Here is a 20,786-nt window from a genome sequence, read left to right as displayed (position 1 = left end):
CCTTCCTTCAGCGGCCTCATGACAATCCACTGGGGAAACTCTCTTTGAAGCTTCTGGATCCGCTCCTTGCGCAGGAAATCTTGTCCCTGCTGGAGAAAGGCGCTATGGAAGTGGTGCCTGTAGCGGAGAGGAACAAGGGATGGTATTCCCCTTTTTTATCCCAAAGAAAGACAGGGGTTTGAGACCCATCATGGACTTGCATTGGTTGAACAAACTGCTCTGGAAGGACAAGTTCAAGATGGTCACTCTTTCTCAAGTCCTCCAGGCCCTTCAACTTCAGGATTGGTTGGTGTCTCGGGACCTCAAGGATGCTTACTTCCATGCGCCGATCCATCTCGCGCACAGGAAGTACCTGAGGTTTGCGGCTGGCGACTCACACTTTCAGTTTTGGGTACTGCCGTTCTGATTGACCTCCGCCCCGAGGGTCTTCACCAAGCTCATTGTGGGTGGTGGCAGCATACCTCAGGCGAGGGGGGATTCACATCTACCCCTACCTGGACAACTGGCTGATCCAGGCACGCTCTCCCGAGCTAGCTTTGGATCATCTCGGTGTCACCTGCCGCACCCTCCACAGGCTGGGCTTCTCCCTGAATTTCAAGAAGTCGCAACTGACACCTTCCCAACAGCTCCAGTACAACGGGGCTGTGTTGGATACGTCCTTGGGGAAGTGTTCGCCTCCCAAGGTAAGGGCTCATCACATTGTGCAGATGGTGGACAAGTTTTAACATGCCCAGACTCTCTCGGCTTTCGAATTCTTAAGGTTGCTCTGCCTCATGGCTTCCTGCATTTTTCTGGTGCCAGAGGCAAGTCTGCAGATGAGATCCCTGCAATGGGTCCTCAAGATGCAGTGGTCGCAGTTCTTCGGCAAGAAGACAGATCCTGTTCAGATCCCACACTCGCTCTCCCAGCACCTTCTGTGGTGGGAGACAGAAGGGAACCTGATGAAGGGGGAATCGTTTTGGCACCCGTGGCCGGAGGTGACTGTAGTGACAAATGCTTCCCTCACAGGATGGGGTGCTCGTGCCAACAACTTGACCGCCAGTGGTCGTTGGTATCCGTCGGAGTCCAGACTCCACATCAATCTGTTAGAGCTGAGAGCCATCAGGCTAGCCCTGAAGGCTTTTCTGTCCTCGGTACAGGGGAAGAGTGTCCTGGTCATGACGCACAACACAGTGGCCATGCATTACCTCAACAAAAAAGGGGGGGCAGGGTCACTCCCGTTGTGCAGAGAAGCAATGCAGCTTTGGTTCTGGGCCATCCAAAAGGAAATTTCAATCTCTGCAGTTCATCTGGCTGGCTTGTGACAAAAATGCAGCTTCTCCATCCAGAGGTCAAGACTCTCAACCTTCACGCTTGGTATCTGAAAGGTTGAGGTATAAGGATTGGGACCTCCTGGCTGACGTGATGGAGGTGTTCTGGTGGCCTGCAACAAAATCTCTGTACCATTGACGTAAGTTCTGCGACTGGTGCAGGGATCACAATGTTGATTGTTTTCAGTGCTCCATTCCTGTGGTTTTGTCTTTCTTGCTTTCTTTGGCCCACAGGGGCCTTCAAGTGGGTACCATTAAGGGTTACCTGGCGGCGCTGTCTATCTTTAAGCGCTCGTCTGAAGAATGTTCTTACTTTAAGATTCCTTTGATTTCATGATTCTTAAAGGACTGACTAATGTATTCCCGTCGTCCCCTTTCCAGGTGCCGGTGTGAGATTTGAATATGGTTTTGAGATTTCTCATGGGTGCTCCATTTGAACCTTTGCACCCTTATCCTTTGAGATTACTGTCCTTCAAGACTGTGTTCTTGGTTGCGGTTAATTCCGCTCGCAGAGTGAGTGAATTGCAGGCACTTTCGTCTAAGCCACCCTTTACTGTGTTTCACAAGGATAAGGTTGTACTGCGAGTACATCCCTCTTTTCTACCTAAGGTAGTATCTGAATATCATTTGAGTCAAAAGGTGGGTCTTCCAACTTTCTACCCTCCTCCTCATCCTGGTAAGGAAGAGGAGCGTCTCCATCGGTTAGATCCTAGGAGAGCTCTTAGCTTTTACATTTCTAGGATGTCCAGGGTCAGCGTTGACGATCAACTCTTTGTAGGATATGCTGGACACCGATTGGGCCAGGCTGTTTCCAAACAGACCTTGTCCAGGTGGATTATCCTTACCAATACGGTGTTACCGGTTGGCGGGTAAAGACCCTCTTGAAGGGTTGAGAGTTCATTCCACCAGGGGCAAGGCTACTTCCACCGCCCTCCAGCGGGGTGTTCCTGTAAGGAATATTTGTGATGCCGCTACTTGGGCTTCAATCCATACATTTGTAAAACATTATTCCCTGGATACAATCCATGGTCCGGATATGGCCTTTGGGAAGGCGGTTCTTTATTCCACAATCTAATTGGGTATTCTAAATTCTTTTCCCTCCTCCATTTACTGGTACTGCATTGGGAGTCTGTCAAAGATGTGGAATGCGTTGGAGGACACAATTCATTCGAAGAACAAGTTACTCACCAACTGGTAACGTTCTTTCGACTGGATGGTCCTTCAACGCATTCCACATCGCCCTCCCAGCCTGCCCCTCAGGAGAATTTCCTATGAGACTGCAGCGTCCTTTTCTGCAAGGCTAAATGCAGTGCAGCAGGCATCAAATGGTCACGTTCTGGGGTAAAAAACGTAAACTGAGGCTACGGGCGCCGTGCGTCTTATTTCGGACATCCTGTGACGTCCTCCTCGATGGAGGCCCTCGAGGGACATGGACCTGACGCCATCGACGCAGGATGCCCTCTGCTGAAAAAGTTTCCGAAGTGCACAGCTGTGGACATTACATGTCAAAGATGTGGAATGCGTTGGAGTAACATCCAGTCGAAAGAACGTTACCAGTTGGTAAGTAACTTGTTCTTTGCATCACATAGAAACTGCTTGGGTGTGCATAGTGGTTCCGGTAGGCCTCTCCATCAATAGGAATCCAAAATGAAACTGAACTCTTTCTTCACAGGTGCTGCACCGGGATCTGGCACTGCGTAATATTCTCATTGGCTCATTCCCTTACGAATGTAAAATTGCTGAGTTTGGGTATGCCAGAGATTTATCAAGTCGCGGAGGCGCCACAAAATATCCAAAGGTGAGCAAATGTATGTAAAGTATATCCACCCAAAATAAAGTTTGTATAGACTGGCACATGCGGTTCCAAGCATACTTTGAAAATGTGGGAGACTCTTAGCTAAGACAGCAAAGACCAATGAGATTCCTCCAGGAGGAAGCAAAGCTAGACCATAGGCTCCAACAGAGGGCCTTAATAATCCACAGAAACTTGATGACGGTACAAGGGTTTTTATTGGAAGAGTAATTCTGGTTCTTGGTTTCGTGGTTAGGGAGCAGGGAGCCAGTCTATTGGGTGCCCCCTTCCTCTCTCATCCCCCGTGGGCTCTCTCCACCCTAGGCCAGGCTTCCCTAAACCCCAGGATGATGTTCACTATAATTCGGTTGCCCCAACTATCTAAAAAATAACTTGCTGGCTAATGGCGAGGGCCTAAAGGTCCAAACCTTACTCCCTTGAGGACTCTTAAGGGTTCCCTAGCGTTCCCCCAGACTTCAACAAGAATTATGGTTTGATTGTGCCAGTAACGGTCACCCTGTTCCATTCTCTCACTCAGTCGTTCCCTTTCACTCCTTTTTCTGGTCTAACTATCCCCTCTCTCACTCTATACCAGTACCCCATCTCCTACCACTTCTCTCTCCCCTTTGCACCTTCCACCTCTTACTCCTGTTCTGCACTCTTACCCTCTTTCCTACTCGATCCTCTCACCCCTCTTCACTATGCTACTCTCCACCTCCTCCCCCTTCTAATCTACCCTCTCTCCTCACTCTGCTACTTTCACCCCCCTCCTCACTCCACTAATCTCATGTGTTTCCGATTCTAACTCTCCCCCACCCCTCCATTTGTTCAATTCCTCACCTGACTCTGTGGGCCAACCTGTACCTATCTTTTCCCCAGGGGATGGGTTACACAGGTGACAAGCTTTAAAATTCTCCTCTAAGCACTGACCCCTTTTCAGCATGGTATAATTTGAAGCCTCTGATGGTTTCTCTGCTTGCTGTGGGTCTGGAAGCTCGTTTTTCTTTTGTCATAGTAGGCTATTGTTTTTGTTGATTAGCTGGAAAGTGTTTTGTGGTGAGGGTGTGCTGGCTGTGTTGTCCGCATTCGGTGCTTAATTTGTAAAAAAATAAGTGCCAGTGCCCAAAAAAATTGGCCCCAGAACGCCGGGCGCGGCGCCGCCCGCAGTGGTTGCTACATTCAGTGAGGTCACGGTGCTGCATTCAGCGCGGGCGCGCCGGCCGCGCCAGTTCAGTGCTAGACCTACCTAGATCGGCCCACCACCAGCCCATAACACTGCTGCTGCTCCATGTCACATGTTTGGCGCTGCAGCAACTGCTGGTACAGGCTAGTGGTGGGATGGATGGGGAAGGGCACACATGGGTTGAGAAAGTATAATGCTTTAAAGGTGGAAAACACTTGTTATGGTAGGTGGTGTGGTTCCAGCATTCCGGCAAACCCAAAGGCAAAAGAGTGCATTTGAACACACTTCTAAGTTTTAGACCACACTTGTTAGATGTATGGACCATACTTGCTGTCCTCGCAGTGATAATGCATTTGATAAAATTGTTCCAAACCTGTGGATGTTATCTTATTTGTCAATTTTGAAGCCCTTCTGCCCCATCTGACAGTCTGTTAAAGTACACCAAGTATTGTTAATCGGTTACCTCAGGAAGAGCCCCCTCCCCTCTCAGCCCGTTCCTCAATCACCCCATCCAGGTGTTTTGTGTAATCAATTTACTCACAAGCCCTTATCAGTCATCACATCTCATAAATGCATCCCCCTTCACCCTTGCTTCAAGCATGAGCATGATGTTGTATAACTTGTAAAAAGTCATTTCTGCAAGACACTGTTGTGAAATCAATAGCCTGTGCTACTTCTGCTTTAGGGCCTCTTTCCACCTTAACACGTATTAAAAAACTAAATATGTTTTGTCACCCAATATTCAGGAGCCAGAGGAGAATGCATATTCGGATATCTCCTTCCCACTGACATGTTCTTGACATACTTGACTAAACTGCGGGGTGTAACAGACACCCACCACTCTAAGGATTCCTATCTGAGGAATGCATGTGCTCTCACTCAGAGCACATACTCGGAGCGTATTGTACCCAGGTTAAGGGGCTACATCTGTTGTATAAACCACACATCAGGATAGAAAATATGCCCTGGAATTATGTAAAAAAATGACAGTAAAAGACGGTTGAGAATTATACACAAATACTCAACTAGTGCTTTTATTTATGACAACAGATTAATGGGCACGTGCACCATGTTTATCCCCGTCTAGTTTCCACGTGTGTATCTTTGCCTGAAATGGCATTTCAGAAGTTCGTCTTTGCATGGGCTTTTCTCGCAAAGTGCAGTCGGTTCGATATCGGCTCAATACGTGCACCGTTCCGGCTCCCCTCGCTGAAGCTCGTTTGTGAACTAATGAGGCCGATAACATTAAAAGGAAGAATGGAAACACCAAGGCAAAAACTCACAGCTCATGTTTCGCTTAGATGAATGCTATCCAGGGTCAGCCTGGGGCATACAATTGTCTCGAGTCGGGCTCGGCACCAATGAAAAAGTGGCCAAAGTTGCAAACGACATTTCATTCCTTTTGTTCAGACTAGTGGGACCACGCTGCCACCCGTGCCCCGCCCGGTCCTGGGCTGCGCCCTGCCTTGCCTCAATCACTTAGGCTACCTTCCGTGGGGCCGCCACGGCCATGCTGAGCCTGATGATGACAAAAATAGGTAAGATTTAAAAAAAGAAAACGTATATTTGGGCGGCTAGGCCCGTCACTTTCAAAGTGATGGGCCACAGCCGCCACTCAAAATAAGTTATTTCTTTTAAAACCTACCTTCCGCTGGGCGGGGCCCCAGCCACCGCCCCCACGGATGGTCAGGTTGTCAAAGAAAAAAGTAAAAAACGTACTTTTGGGCACAATCCACGGACCTGGCCGCACGCAGAAGAGTCATCCGACTCCCCAGGTCACAGAACTTGGCCTGGGCCTGGCACTGGCACTGACTGCAGTCAGCAGCACACTGCACACAGACGGAAGCCCCGGCACGGACGGGCCCCTGGTGGGGATCCTGGGCAGTCAGGACACTACCAGGGGACTGTGCCGCCACCCATGCCCCGACCTGGGCCTTGCCTGATCACTTGACTGTGACAGGCTCAGGCTGCCCCGCAGGCAACAAGTGACTTACATGCTTTGCCGACTGGGATTTAGTCTCCTGTCGGGGCCTCAGGGGGGGGGGGCGCGGGTTCGCACCCTGGCACCCGCACAAATGAAAAAGCAGGCAGAGGGGGCGCCAGGAAGCAACTAGGCCGCACCACGCAGATTCTCTTACAAATCAGGACTGACGACACCACGCCTCGACACATTCACTTCACAGTAACTTGTGAAATGAAGGTGGCTCTGCGCTGCCTCCTGTGGCAACAACAACACATCACCATGTAATTTCACTGGCTCAGAAGAACAGCCAATGAAAACTGCACATTCTATGTTACTATATATTAATGTATAAAATACTGCATAGTAACAACAGAATGGTAGTTTCTTTGGTTGTTGTTTGTAACAGTTTGTTGTTCATTGCTATTGCTGGCCCCTCCCAGGCCCAGCCAGCCATGGCCTGCTACCTGCAAGCACGAGAGAGATTGAGATCAGAATGACATATCCCATTGATTAATAATCGAAGCAAAGTGAAGTGGAAGAACAAACAAAGCAATTGCACATGCGCTGGCTCCCCATGAGTTCCGGTGCTCAAAAAAGAGTGCTGGTGTTGGCCACCGGCAAACACCCCCACAAATTAAGCACTGTGCACAGTGTGTTCATCTCCCTAGTCGTTTAGCTTGGTGTGTGTGTTTGTGTGTGTGTGTTTTTTGAGAGAGACACATTGGATGTGGAGGGTGGTATCGTAAATGGCATTCAAGGCATGCAAAGGGGTTGTAGGTGCTACTCTTGCCCCCCCCCCCACCCTTCTGACAGGGAAAAGTCCCTGTCGACAGGCATGGAGACGTCAATAAATGATGTCCTTGTGGATAGCATTCATGCATGTACATGTTTGATACAGTGGTAAATAGTAGTCAAATGTGTATAGCTGGCAGTGGGAAGTCGTGCTCGCTGTGATAGAAATGGCCAATGCAAAGCTGTGTATTTAAAGTGATGTTAAGTCCATGAAGCGTGTCCTATACAGTGCATCAACCTCACTCAGTAACCCAAGGGAGTGGCACCGATTAGGTGAAGTTTGAACATTTAACAAGCGGGCATCAAGTTACTATAGCTGGTGGTCTTACAAGTGGGTAGACATGGAGTGAGACTGTGTGGTGCCAGAGTAATGTTGAGGTAGAAACGGAGCGGTTTCATCAACAGAATGAAGTTGTCTAACTCTGCTCGGGCTCGGACTGGCCTTTTGGGCAATAGGCCCAGGTCCGAACCAAAAATACAAAATGCTAGCGTGGGCCTGTTTATTTGGTCAAAGTGGGCCACCTCTGTTAATTCCCTCTGCGACTAGTAGTTTTGACCAGTGTTGCTGAATAAATATAATTTAAAATGCACAATTTGCACCACACTTTATTAAAAAATTCCCTCTTGGTTACTATTCAACCAGTGTCACAAAAGGAATTCATTGGCATTTGCAAATGCTGGTCACTTTTTCATTGGTGTTTGAGACAATGTTATGGCCCAGTCTGACCCTGACCATGACTCTGCTCTGTACCCAAGACTTGTAAGGCTGCATCAGACCAATAATGTACATTTCTGGGACCACATGCAGTGTATTGGAGGACTGTGTTCAGTTCTGAAGCCTCACATATGGGCAGTATGGTGGTCCGTAGTGGAGGCTACATCTAGCATATTGTTGCAATTTCTGTAGTACACATCTGGAGTTTTGCCTCCAGTTCTGGATGCGCAATGTGGAGTATTCCGTTCAGTTCCTGATGCCACACCTGGAATTGTTGTGCTCCATTCCGGAAGAGACCTCTCCAGAATGGTAAAGACTGACTGGCGTCAATCCAGCGTTAACTAATGATGTTATTTCAGATTTAAGCATACATGTATTAACTGCAGGCAAGTAGGGAGACATGTTAAGGTTTTCATTTATTTTGATAGTTTTGTTTGATTTGATAAACAGTTAAATAAATATAGGTGCAAATAAAAAAATAATCTCCCAGCTAAAACAAAAATCGGCGCTTGTGCTCGACTCAGAATTTAAGTGGCACACACTGCGCCATGGAACACAGGGGATGGAACGTTGGTGCAGGGACGTCCTGCGTGACTGTTGGGGGATGGCAGTTGGTGCGGTGGCGATTGTAGGTGGCTGACCTTACATAACGTCATATCTTGGTTATTACCTTTTGATTGTCTCTACAAGTGGCGGCCCGGGGCGAGGAGGTGAATGTTGGTGACGTGGTGTCGAGTTCGTGACAGGAGAAGGCCCTGTTCAATCCGACCCTCTGTTGGAACTGAAGTAAGCTGTAGGGGGCGGTGAGGGTTTTGGGAGGCGGCGCCGTTATTAGGGCACATTGAATGGAAAACAGCAGCAAGTGGGCGTGTGTCAGTGTCCCAAGACTGCCGAGGCAAGCATTTTGTGAAACAAGTAGTGCAAAAACCAATGCCCACAGGAGGGCGCCAGAAGGCTACTGTTGGGAATTCAAAGGTTTTCCTTACAATAGAGACACTTAGAGCCTCATTACAAGTATGCTGGTCTGGTAACAACCGTGCCGGTAACCAACAGGGGTGGACTGGCCTTTAGGGAACTCTGGAGATTTCCCGGTGGGCCTCTGCACCCTGGGCCTCTTTTCTGTGGTATTTCCAAATTTTCTCATTGGAAAAGCATTGGGTTTGCTGAAAATGTGTCATATAGGGCCACTTTGACCATTGTTATAGGAATGGCATAGAGTTCTGTGCGCGGTTGCCTTTCCGCCCGCCAGGTCTGTCCTGCCGGGCGGAAAGGCACCTACTCGCAGACTTTGACGGATGCACAGGCACTGTTGCACACAGTGCTGGTGCATCCATCCATCCATCCGTCCTCATTCCCGTTGAGTCCTATGGCACACGAATGGGAATGGGGAGTTACTTTTTCCGGGACTGCCTGGGCGGTTATTCTCCATTGCCAGGCACCGGGAAAAAAAGCATCACTCCAGTAGCAGCCTGCCGTTTTTACCGGCACGGCTACCGCCAGAGTTATAATAAGACCCGTAGTGTTGATCATTTATGTTAAATACTGAAGTTTATCGGCCACACGTTGATGTTCTAAGGACATTGCATGATATGATAGGTTATTTATAACGTGCTTAATACCCAGAGGTTTCTAAGCACGGCCCCAGGGATGGAACCTGTTGCTCCATGTCGTCTTGCTTCCAAGGCGAGCACGTTGCCACTGAACTATCCTCCTGTAGATCCTGAGTATAAGTGTCCACACTCACCCAAGCAGCATGGCCAATAACGAGCAGGCCTAGACACCGCTGCCATTTTTAGCCACCCCGGGAAAACCACCAGTTAAGTGGGGAGTGTAGATTAGGGCGTTTGAAACCTATTTAGCGGCCAGATATGGAGCAAAGTACAAACCGGAAAAGAATGCTCTACTGGTAGTGAACACCCTGGGTTAGAAACAACTGAATGCGTTTCACCATTTGCCAGTGGTACGTGTAATGGAGGAGGAAGCTGATGAATACACAGAGGCAGTGCTGCGTATGAAGGGTCACTGTGACTAACAATGTAATTATCAAAATCCTTTGTGCTCCTATGTCGGAGAAGCCAATGAGGAAGTTGTCCACAGTTGGTGGAGCAAATCCCAAAAGAGGTGGAAGAGGAGGCATGTGTGATACTAGAGAATGTTTCTGCAGTGGCAATGTTGGGCACATTACCATCAATAATGAATGTCCTGTGGCAAAAAGGGTATGTAGCAGCTGTGGACGTGCCAGACAGGTTGCTAAGATATGTCGATAGGGAAGAGGAAGTTGGGTGAACTTTGCAGCAGGAAGTGAAAATGAAGATGACAAACATTTCGAAAACATTGTGGTGATGGTCAACATGCATAGTGAAGTCATGAACAATGGCCAGTGTGGCGAATTGACGGCGGACTCAGGAGCAACTGTCAGCATATCTCAGGAAACGTACAGGTTGAAATTTGGCCAAGTGAATTTAATGAAAGCACAGATTGCTCAAGAACAATATGAAGGAGAAAGAATTACCCTGTTGGGTTATTTTCATGCACAGTTGGAATTTAAAGGACACCTTGCGGAGGATAAAATCTTTGTAGCAAAGAGAGGAATAAACATGCTTGGATGGAAACACAAGCTCGACTGACGATTGTCCTGGATCCGTGTAGCGTGGAGAAAGTTTTGACTGTACCATGTGTATCCAGTTTGGAGAAAATTCTTCAAGATTACAGTGTCGTTTTTGAGGACATAATTGGCAGCCTTAATGGTTTTATGTATCAAATTTAGCTTAACAAGAATGCAGAACCTGTTAGATGGTGTTAGAAATGTGCCTTTCAGTGTGCGAAAAGAACTTGCCAAACATTTGGAAAACATGGTTAAGGTTCAAAATTTGAGCAGATTGAATCCTCGTTATGGTTGTCGCCTGTGGTAGTGGCAAACAAAGGAAATGGAAACTTACGACTGTACATAGACCTGAGAGGACTCAATTCAGCGATCTGGGTGGATTGTCATCCTTTGCCCAAGCTTGAAGATCTTATTGCAAAAGTGACAGGTGCCGAGTGTTTTTCAACCCTAGACTTAAAAGCTGCATTCCAGCAGATTCAACTACATCCGGATTCCAGACATTTGACAGCTTTTATAACGCCAGAAGGAGCATATCAATTTAAACAGATTCCTTTTGAATAAGCATCTGCCTCTTCTGTTTTCCAGTGTCATACATGGAATGTTTAGAGGTTTGGATGGTGTGGTGGCATTTCAAGATGACTTACTGGTTTTTGGACACAATGAGGTTGAACACAATAGAATGTTGGCAGTGGTGTTGAAAAGATGGTGTGAGAGAAGAATGACTTTACAAAAGGCCAAATGTGTGTTTCTAAAGACCTCAGTAGAATATTGGTGGATGGTGTGAGACCAAGGGAGGGATTGGTTGCAGCCATCAATCAGGCCCCAAGACCTACTGTTAAAGAACGTTTGTTGTCCTTTATGGGTTTAAGTGAATATTATGCATGATTCATTCCTGGGTACGCAACCATAGTGGAACCGTTAAGAGAACTGTTATGTAAGGGTGTCCATTTTGAGTGGAAAGAAGAGGGCAACAAGTTTTTCAATGATTAATGCATAAGTGATACGTCCATTTTGAGTGTGTTTCATGAAGGTTGTCCATGTGCAATCACTGTGGATGCAAGCTCAAGTGGTTTGGGGGCTTTGTTGCGACAGAGATTGGCAGTGAAGGAGAGTACTGTGGCGTTTGCTTCCCGCATCTGTGTGGAAAGCATAACATCAGTATTCTGTGATAGAATGGGAAGCCTTAGCCTGTGTGTGGGCTCTTCAACATTTCAGATTGTATGTTTGTGGTATGGTGTTCACCTTGAGAACTGATCACAAGCATCGGTTGTGTGTCTTGAGGGCAGGAGGGACAGGTAAAACAAGTCCAGTATTGGCTCGCCTGGCTTCCAAGTTACACAAATATATGTACATGCTAAATTTGTGCCAGGCAACAAAAATGTAAAGGCGGACTTTGTATCCCGCATGCCCTTAGTGAATGTTGAAAGCAAAGAGGAGAGCAAGAGATCGAAATGGTGACGGGTATCAAGGATGGACAGAATGCGGTAGCACCTGAGGAGTGGAAGAGCATGTTAGGTGATTAAGTTTTGGCGTTTGTGGTGCACCATGTGGTAAACGGTTGGCCTAGAGGTGGATTCTAGAGAAAGAGATGCAAGCATATGCAAAAGTCCAGGATGAATTGTCTGTGGAAGATGTGTTGATTCGGGATCATAGTATGGTGCCACCTGTGAATATACGTGGCAGATTTTTACTACTCATACAAAAAGACATCTACGTGAGTGCTATTGGAGGCTTGGGATGGACAAGGTGGTTGATTAATTGGTTAGTAGATGTGGTATTTGTTCCACTGTTGATAAGGTATTTCAGTGTCACGAGGTGCCATTGCAATTGGTGGACTGGCCAAAAGTACTATGGGTCAAATTGACAGTTGATTTTATAGGTGCCATGAACATTTTATCTCCAGACGAGCGCTAAGCATTCATAGTGGTTGATTACCACACCAGATGGTGTGAGGTGAAATTCATGTCCACACCAAACACTGCTAATGTGATCAAGTATTTTCATGAGCTGTTTGGTAGAGAAGGGACACCTGAGGTGCTGGTGATTGATAAAGTGTTGCATTTTACCTCTAACAAAATGCTGATGTTTCTAAGGCAAATAGGGTATAAAGTTGGTGTATTGCATTCTGCCACCACCAGGCTAATGGTTTGGTGGAAAGGATTAACAGGACTGTGAAGGGTTGTATTCAATGGGAAATAGCTAACCAGGTACAGGTCCAATTGGCCAAATGCTTTATGTTGTGGGCATACAGGTCCACACCCAACGTTGTGACAGAGTTTATCCTTTCGAATTGTTGAGAGGTCGGAAGCCTGGGTCGAAATTAGTGCCTGTCTGGGATGGTCATTTGTTGTGTGAGGGTTGTACTTCTGTCGATGTGGACAGAGTGCACCGCAGGGTTTTGGAAAGCCAGTATAAGAACAAAGTTGGTTTTGATACTCGGATGGGTGTTAAGCAGAATGACATTGTGGTGGGTGACGTTTAGGTTAAAAAACCATTCAAGGTAACTAAGGAAAAGTCACAAGGATAAAAGAGGATGGTGGAACAAAGAAAGGATTGTCAAGTTGGACAGGAAGAGTGGAGTGATGGGAAGTGAGGTTTATAATGGTGAGGTTGCTTATGATGAGCGAAGTGTGGAGAGTTCGCCAATGAGTGGGGAAATGCAAGGCATGAAAGTCGACTAGGTTGTTTTTGGCTCAGCTGGAAGGGAGTGCAATAACCAAATGGACCATGGAGCATTTGGCCAGCTAAGTGGGAATGTAGTAGTCGATGATCCATGTAACACTAAATATAAATCTAGAGACCATCTTAGGCAAAATGCTGGTTGCCCTGTCAAATTTAAAGACTGTTTTCCACGATTAAGTTTTGCATGTAACTTTAAATGTGATTCTAGACTATCTGAGGCCAAGTTGTCACACTGTCATGTTCAATGACTATGTTTACCTCTATGAAGTTTTACTTGTTGAACTGGATCCCAGTCCTTTAAAATGATTAGCAATTACCCTGGAGATGGAGGGGGTTGCAGATTTTTATTCATACATCAGTAATCGAAATGACTCGGGTAATTGGCAAAAGAAAGACTATTTTAATATCAATTATCTAAAACAGTGAGCATAACTAACTCGCTTGATCCTCTTTCTCAATGCATTCTAGTAAAAACTGAGACTGTATGCACAAAATGTGTCATTGACATTAACCTACGTGTTAGCAACGTCATCCTACGTGGCAAACTACAAAAACCTATGAGTACGGGTGATTGGCTCTGAGTGAACATTGAAGTGTACAATCCATACTAGTCTAAAGAAGTGTGAATATGTGATTGGTTACTTAACATCAGGTGGGGCAATAAACCAGTCTTTAACCAGATGAAATGTGGATGCCTCTCCAGTAAGAAGAAAAACAACTTCGGTAAGTCTAAATAAGTTCAACGATCGGGACCTTAGAGATTACATCTCTCTCAGTATTTTCCTCTGGACTCTTGTCACTGCTTTGCGTAGGTGACTCATATGCCCGGTTGCTATACCCTGTTCCTGCCTTAACCTCCCTCAATGGGTATAACCCATCGTCTTTCTTATTTTTGTCTTCTATTTCTGCCGGGTCGGGGGGGGAGAGGGCTCCCCACCCCCCTCTTTGCATACATTGAGTATCCAATCTATAGGAGGCGGCTCATCTCGTTCCTCCTGGTACATTTTCCAAAGCTCTAGGCTCACTAGTCTCTTTTCTAGCTTTTTCCTTGTATATGCTGCATGCAAATATGTCATCATATGCTGCAGGACTGCCTTCGATAGTGACCCTTCTTGCGGCCAAGGCATAAACATTTTGTCTGTTCCTTTAACCCATTCCACACTATACTGTCTAAGCTTGGGTGCATGTTTCGGCAACTGCTTGCAGAGATGCACAAGTGGAGTCCTATTCTCCATTCTCAACTCGTTTACTCTTAACCCCTTTGATACTTGCTTGATTTAATCACAGATTTAAAAATACAGTTCAGAAAAATAACATGACGGTCCACCACTCGTCAGAGGCTCCAATCCTGTTAATAACAATTTTTATTTTAATCTTGCTAAAAAACAACCACCAAGTTCAATTCAAAACAATCAATTTGTTTTTTACGCTTATGACATCATTTTCATAATTACATAAAACGAACAAACGTACTCGACCGGTCACATATATTCTTCTCTACAGCCCTTCTCTGGGACCTTTCTTACCCTCTAAAAAGGCTCTATACAGAACTCAAATCAATCTCTTTATATTCGTCTTTAACCAAATCCGTCTCCTATGTCATCCGCTACGGGACTCTAGATTAAGATTTCTTCTGATACATTTTTTAAAATGCAGGCTAGGGTACACTCCATTATCCTGGCCTCTCTCACGATATTTTATTGTTTGGCCATGTTCAAGTCAATATCTATCATATATATATGTATATATATATCACTCTTATTCTCTCATGTTTTTCCCCGCCTCCCTCCGTTTCTCACTTTTTCCCTTATCTCACTACTTCTTCACTCGTCCCCCGTACATTTGACCAACTCTGTTTTTACTCACCACTCGCATTTTCATCTTCGGACTCTCGGGATTGTATGCCTCTTTTACCACCTCTTCAACTTTTTGTTTGATCAGCTTCTCATAGAACCTGGGAGGGGATTCTGACTGAAATCAGGGGACCCGTCGCACCCAACTTGCAAGTTTTGGTAATTACACTAACCACTATCTACGGGGAGCTTCACGTCCTTCCAGCCGAATGGCAAAGGTTGTTCGCTATTTCCGGGACTCTAAAGTTTACTTATGTCGATGAATTTTTAACCTTTTCTCTCCTGCTACCAAGTGAACTGGATATCGGAGCCCTTTAAGATGAGTAGCAATTACCCTGTAGACGGACAGGTATGCAGATTTTTATTCATACATCAATAATTGAAATGACTCAGGCAATTGGCAAAAGGAAGACTGTTTTAATATCAATTATCTAAAACAGGGAGCATAACGAACATCAACGAACTCGCTCGATCCTCTTACTCAATGCATTCTAGTAAAAACAGAGACTTTATGCACAAAATTCATCATCATTGACGTTAACCTACGTGGTACCAGCATCATACTACGTGGCAAACTACAAAAAACTATGAGTACGGGTGATTGGCCCTGATTGAACATCTAAGTATACAATCTATACTAGTCTAAAGAAGTGTGAATATGTGATTGGTTACTTAACATCAGGTGGGGAAACTAAGCCCTCCCCTAAAAATGACCACTATGAAGATCACTAAATACACGATGTCCCATTGGTTACATGACTATAGGACCCCCTAATTACGTGGTCCTCTACAATTGGTTGGCATTCTAACCTCCATCAGTACTCTTCCACCTAGGTCTAGCAGCATGCAGGCTGGCCATCCAGGTGCTGGGGAGCTCGCCTGTAGCCATTGATTCCCACTAATTAGCATATTAATCCATCATCACCTAAGTGGTCTACTGTCAATTAGGCTTTGAAGCTCGGCCTTGAGTGTGTTCTTACCGCTGAGAAATTCAGGGAGTGAAGGCACGCTCTGCCCTCATGCGTAGGTGTGACCATCTTGTTCGTCCAACTTCATCCTTCCACGTGACTGGAGACTATGAAATCGAGCTTCTAGTGTATTAAAATACTATTTTTTAGTAGACCTCTGACGTCTTCCTTGTTTTATCCATGCCTTCTGAACAGGAGTTTTGTTCTTTCACATGATTTGTATCCAATGTCAGTTTACTCCAGTTTGAGAACACCTTGACTTCCTTGGCTCACCCAGTCTTGTCTGCTGAGATTCACTTTGTAATTCAATTTGCTTTTTAACCGTGACACTCTAGAAATTAGGCTTTCTCAGCCTTCTTGTTAAAGCCCAGCACTGCTATACTGCATAGTGGAAACATCCATCCTTTACTTGTCCATATATGTATGCGCTTGCCGCAATCTATTCACTACTTAGCTAGCCTCAAGATTACTTTGTCTGCTTGTGTTTCTTTTGCATCTGTACACGTATGAAATAGCTTGATGTCTCCATCAGTTTTGCGGCATAAGCTTCTTCACCTTGATCCCAAGATGTCAATATCCTTGATACTTTCTGGATGCCTTATAGAATATCTGCATTCTCTGGGCTCTGCATCTCTTCTATGTACGTCAGTTCAACTCTGCATGACATCTACTCGGTGATGATTAGTGACATCACCACTCTTCCTTGCCATTTATTTAATCTACTTCTTCAGGAATCTCATTTAAACGACCATCATATTTTCTCGTATGCAGGTATGGTTTCCTCAATGGGAATCTTGCCTCTAGGATTCTCCTGGGTATCGGTATGCTCAATGGTACTGCACGGTTTTCATACTCTGACCTGTCATTTCAACTTCTCCGTACATGTCACATACTCTGGCGTCCAACATACAGGCAATAGGGGCGGATTTGTTGAGGTGGGGGTACTTGGCTCCTCCTCTACATTGTTTTACTGCATTTGTTTTTCATTCTCTGTTGAAAGGGAGATGTGTTATGATCTGTGTTCCATGGCGCAAGACGCTCCTGTGCTGCACACCATGCAACACAAGGATGGAACGTTGGTGCTGGGATGTCCTGCAAGACGTTGGGAGATTGCAGTTGATGGGGTGGCGATTGTAGATGGCTGGTGAATACTTTCAGTAATGAATACCTTCTTACATACCTTGGTGTTTACCTTTTGATTGTCACTGAAGGGCCATCCAGCGCTTCACAACTAAAGTAAGTGTGTTGCTGTCCAATTCCGTCTGGAGCCTTCGTAATTCTGTTTTGATTATTCCATGTGTACTACGAGAGCGAGATACCCCTGACCGGCCCATAGTCAGAGCTTGCTCCGTAGTACTTTTTAAGATGAGATAGTTGCACCTTGAGGTGGATCGGTGGTGTAGGATTTCTTACTCCAACACCAATCAATAAGGACAACTCAATGGTTTGCCAAAGGGGAGTCCGTTCAATGACAAGTACAAAAAACGGGGAAACATGGAAATCAACAGTGATGCGATAGCCCGTCTCGCTTCAACTCCCAATGACTTCATGCAAACAGTAACCGTTATACCCAAAATTCGTCATCATTGACGTGTAACACTGAAAAGTTTGTCATGCAATTCTATTAGTTGGAAAAAGTAACTTAAATATAGGTGCTATATCTGTATATTATTACGGAGTGTGAGGATTGAATAAACATCATTAGGCGGGTGTCTAAGCCCTTCCTTCAAAAATGACTACCGTGGACGTCACTAAAAGTACAACGTCCCATTGGTTCTATCTATAGGACCCTAGATTATTTGGTCCACTATGATTGGGTTGGCTTCAACCCCATGCATAAATCTCCACTTTAATTAGCAGCATGCAGAATGGTCAACCAGGTGCAGGATGCCCCAAGATCCACCCAGCCTCCCTTCCATCAATCAGTACTTTAGTGCTATGTGTCAATTAGTTGGCTGTGGTCGGCCTTGAACTGTAGCTTCTTGTCAGGAAAAGTTATGGTATCTTCTGTTTGGGAGACAGCCAGGCGTAGGTGCCTCTTCTCGCTCGGCTGGTCACGTGCTAGCACACTGTGAATCTGCTTAGTTTTCCTTCTATTTGTGCATTTAATTCTTATTTGTCTTGCCACCTGCCTGGGCCTCCTTATCTCGACCTTCACGGGGCAGGCTGCACTGTTCTTAAGATTCGATTCTCCAGAGCTACTGTCCGCCTCCCTTTCTTGGTCTGACCTCGACTTCCCAGGCTCAGGCTGCTCTTGAGTTTGGATACAGCTGTTTCTTCTTGTTTTAGCTGGAATATGAATCCTGTCTTGTTTGACCACTAGTAACCTGAGTTAATTCTGCTTTTTGTATAAAAGTGGACTTGCACTTATATAGTGTGCTTTGTTGAGGTAGATATATGGGTGGCGCTTGCCGCTCTATTCTTCTACTAAGCATAACAAGCCACACTGTTTTCTTAGCTTCTTGCGGTTACAAGCATATGTACAGGCGTTAGCTGGTTGAATAGCTTCATCCTGCTTAACAGTTTAAGTTTCTTTATATTTCAACATTGTCTCTCCTTCTAAGTTCATGATGTCCTTATTCATGACGTTTCGTCTCTGTGTGTCATCTTTTGATTGTCGTTTCTCTCATTTGTGAGTCTGTCCGGGCCCTCGTGACGTCACCATTCGTCTTCAATTAAGGTCTGTTGAGTTTCTTCTGGGACAGTGTTTAAGCAATCTTCATTTTGTGTCATTTACTGGTAGGGTTTTCTCAATGGATACCTTACTGCCTATGGTTGTCTGGTTATTGGCACTTCGATAGGTATTGCTCTTCTGATGGGCACTGGGCAGAGCCCTAATGCAGCTCTCTGCTGGTTTATTTACTCATATGCCACATATCTCGGTGTGAATGTTCCTGGTACTTCAAAATGGGCGGCTGGAGTGCAGGCTATATTTGGGACCTCCTCTACACATGTACCAAACCTTGTTTCGCCTATTACCTTCTCTTCTGCCATTGTCTTTGAAACTTGTTTGCCTCTTCTGTGTATTGAACCATGGTCTGTCTTCTGGCTTCCCTCCTGCCTCATCTTACTTGGAACTGTATTGCCACATCTGTGTAACGAATCATTTTGTCTCCTGGCACCGCTCTCTGCATGCTCCTAATTGGACCAGTTTGGGATTTATTTTTTCTGTCCTGATGCCTTGACCTGTGCTCCAGATCCTGGGTCTCCTCCCTGAATACATATGCTGCTTATTCTTTCTCTTGGTTGGATTATTTTTCTTTACTCTTTGATTGGATTGCTTTGACCCTAACGAAGGACCGTTGTGGGACATTTGTGATTACAGCAAAGACAACCTTACCTTATCTCTTTCTAATAGAAGTGCCGTTCGGGTCAGGTCCCTTTGAACTTTGCACGAACACTCTGTCCCGGTGGCAGCATGACGTCAGGCGGGTTTCTGATCTCTGGACTTTTAAATTCAGCGGAAGGCACTGCCCTAGGTTTGACCACTGGATCTTGTACCACTGCAGATGGAGCAAGGGGCAAAGGGGAAGGGGGGGTTCATTTTAGGGTCACACTCAGACCCTTCCTTAACCAATTGTTTCTTGTTTTTCTTTCACAACCTGGAAACCACCAGCAGTGTTCTACCGTTTCACCTGAACCTTTTCGTCTATCGTGTCATAATAACTCATGGACGATTGTTTCAGGTGCTAGTGTGAGAAACCGGAGGATATTCTGACAAGTAGATCCCGGCAATCCCTTATTCAGGTGGCCACAGAAGAACTTGCCCTCTCAGATCCCAACCCTAGGGATAAACAAGCGAGGGAGGATCACCTGGGTAGGGCAACCGAGGGTTATGCTCGGGGAAATGCCCCATGGGAGAATCAGTATTATACAGAGGAAGGAGGAGAGTAGGATGACATGCCTGAAGCTTTTGTAGGTTGTTCCAGATCTACCCCACTTCCTCCCAATGAATCCCCTTCTCCAAAACCAACAACCCCTATGGTAAACCCTTTAGAAACCCAAACCCCAGTAATGTGGGAAACTACATCTCCCAGGATCCCTGTTTTACTGTTTTCCACCCAGTTACTCCCAAATATTATTTTCCCCCCGGCACTCTGATTATTCTTTCCTGAAATCCCAGTCTACATGTACAACACACTACTGTTCCCAAAATCCCCCCTGTTCATTTCACAATAATAGTCCTGATCATTCCTGTTTTGTTTCACAAACCCTTACCGATGAGGGCTATAATTCCTTAACACTTTTTCCCCATCCTACCTCGTAGAATACTCACGCTACCGCCCCCCCCTTTTCCGACACAAATGCTTTTGCACAACATGAAAGATGGCGGACAAACACCAGAGCTGTTTACCTGACATGTCCCAACACAAGGGTCGGGAAAAGTCAGGAAATTGACCAGAATCACACACACCTGACAGTCCTTTCCCTTCCACACAGGGATAAAAGGTGGAGCACGAGAGCATTCTACGAGCAAGGCAGACCGCACGACGAGAGAGCTATACAAGTCTGGCAGTTCAAGAGGAAGAGAAAGGCAGCAAGGACCAAAGGGGCGACAAGGAGAGAAGTGACCTTGCCCTTTCCAACCAAGGCCCGCAAAACCTCAGTGGAAGAAATTGTAAGACGGCAAATAGTAGCCAGCGTGTGTTGCAGCAGATGTCAATAGTACACAGAGCATGCCTACGCTGATAAGCAAGACAGACACCTGCTACCGTGGTACTGCCCTTGACTCCAGATACAAGAAAAGCCAAGAGGGACATCACAGCCGTCGAGGGGAGAACCGATAAAGAAACTGAACTGTGTTGAATGAAAGTCGCAAAGTGGCAAATTAAGAAAGGTTCGAAGAACTGATAACATTTTAAGGGAAAAACAGCTGCAGAGTGGTCCGGAACCACTTGGGTGCTCACTCAAGAGACTCTGGTG

The 20,786-nt window shown here is 45.9% G+C and overlaps 1 protein-coding gene across 1 annotated transcript in view; it reads left to right on the top strand.

Annotated features, from left to right (window-relative positions):
- The window catches only part of LOC138487361 (tyrosine kinase receptor Cad96Ca-like), a 62,491-nt gene extending 54,423 nt beyond the window's left edge, over positions 1-8,068 (top strand). Inside the window, exons 7-8 of the mRNA XM_069613941.1 lie at positions 2,983-3,108; positions 7,973-8,068. Coding sequence (XP_069470042.1) covers positions 2,983-3,108; positions 7,973-8,068 — 222 coding nt within the window. The remainder of the gene's footprint in view (positions 1-2,982; positions 3,109-7,972) is intronic.
- Positions 8,069-20,786: the final 12,718 nt, after the last annotated feature.

The sequence above is a fragment of the Ambystoma mexicanum genome, chromosome 9 (assembly GCF_040938575.1).
Source record: "Ambystoma mexicanum isolate Mex_15411 chromosome 9, UKY_AmexF1_1, whole genome shotgun sequence".
Taxonomy (NCBI): domain Eukaryota; kingdom Metazoa; phylum Chordata; class Amphibia; order Caudata; family Ambystomatidae; genus Ambystoma; species Ambystoma mexicanum.
This window is presented reverse-complemented; position numbering and strand designations above follow the sequence as displayed.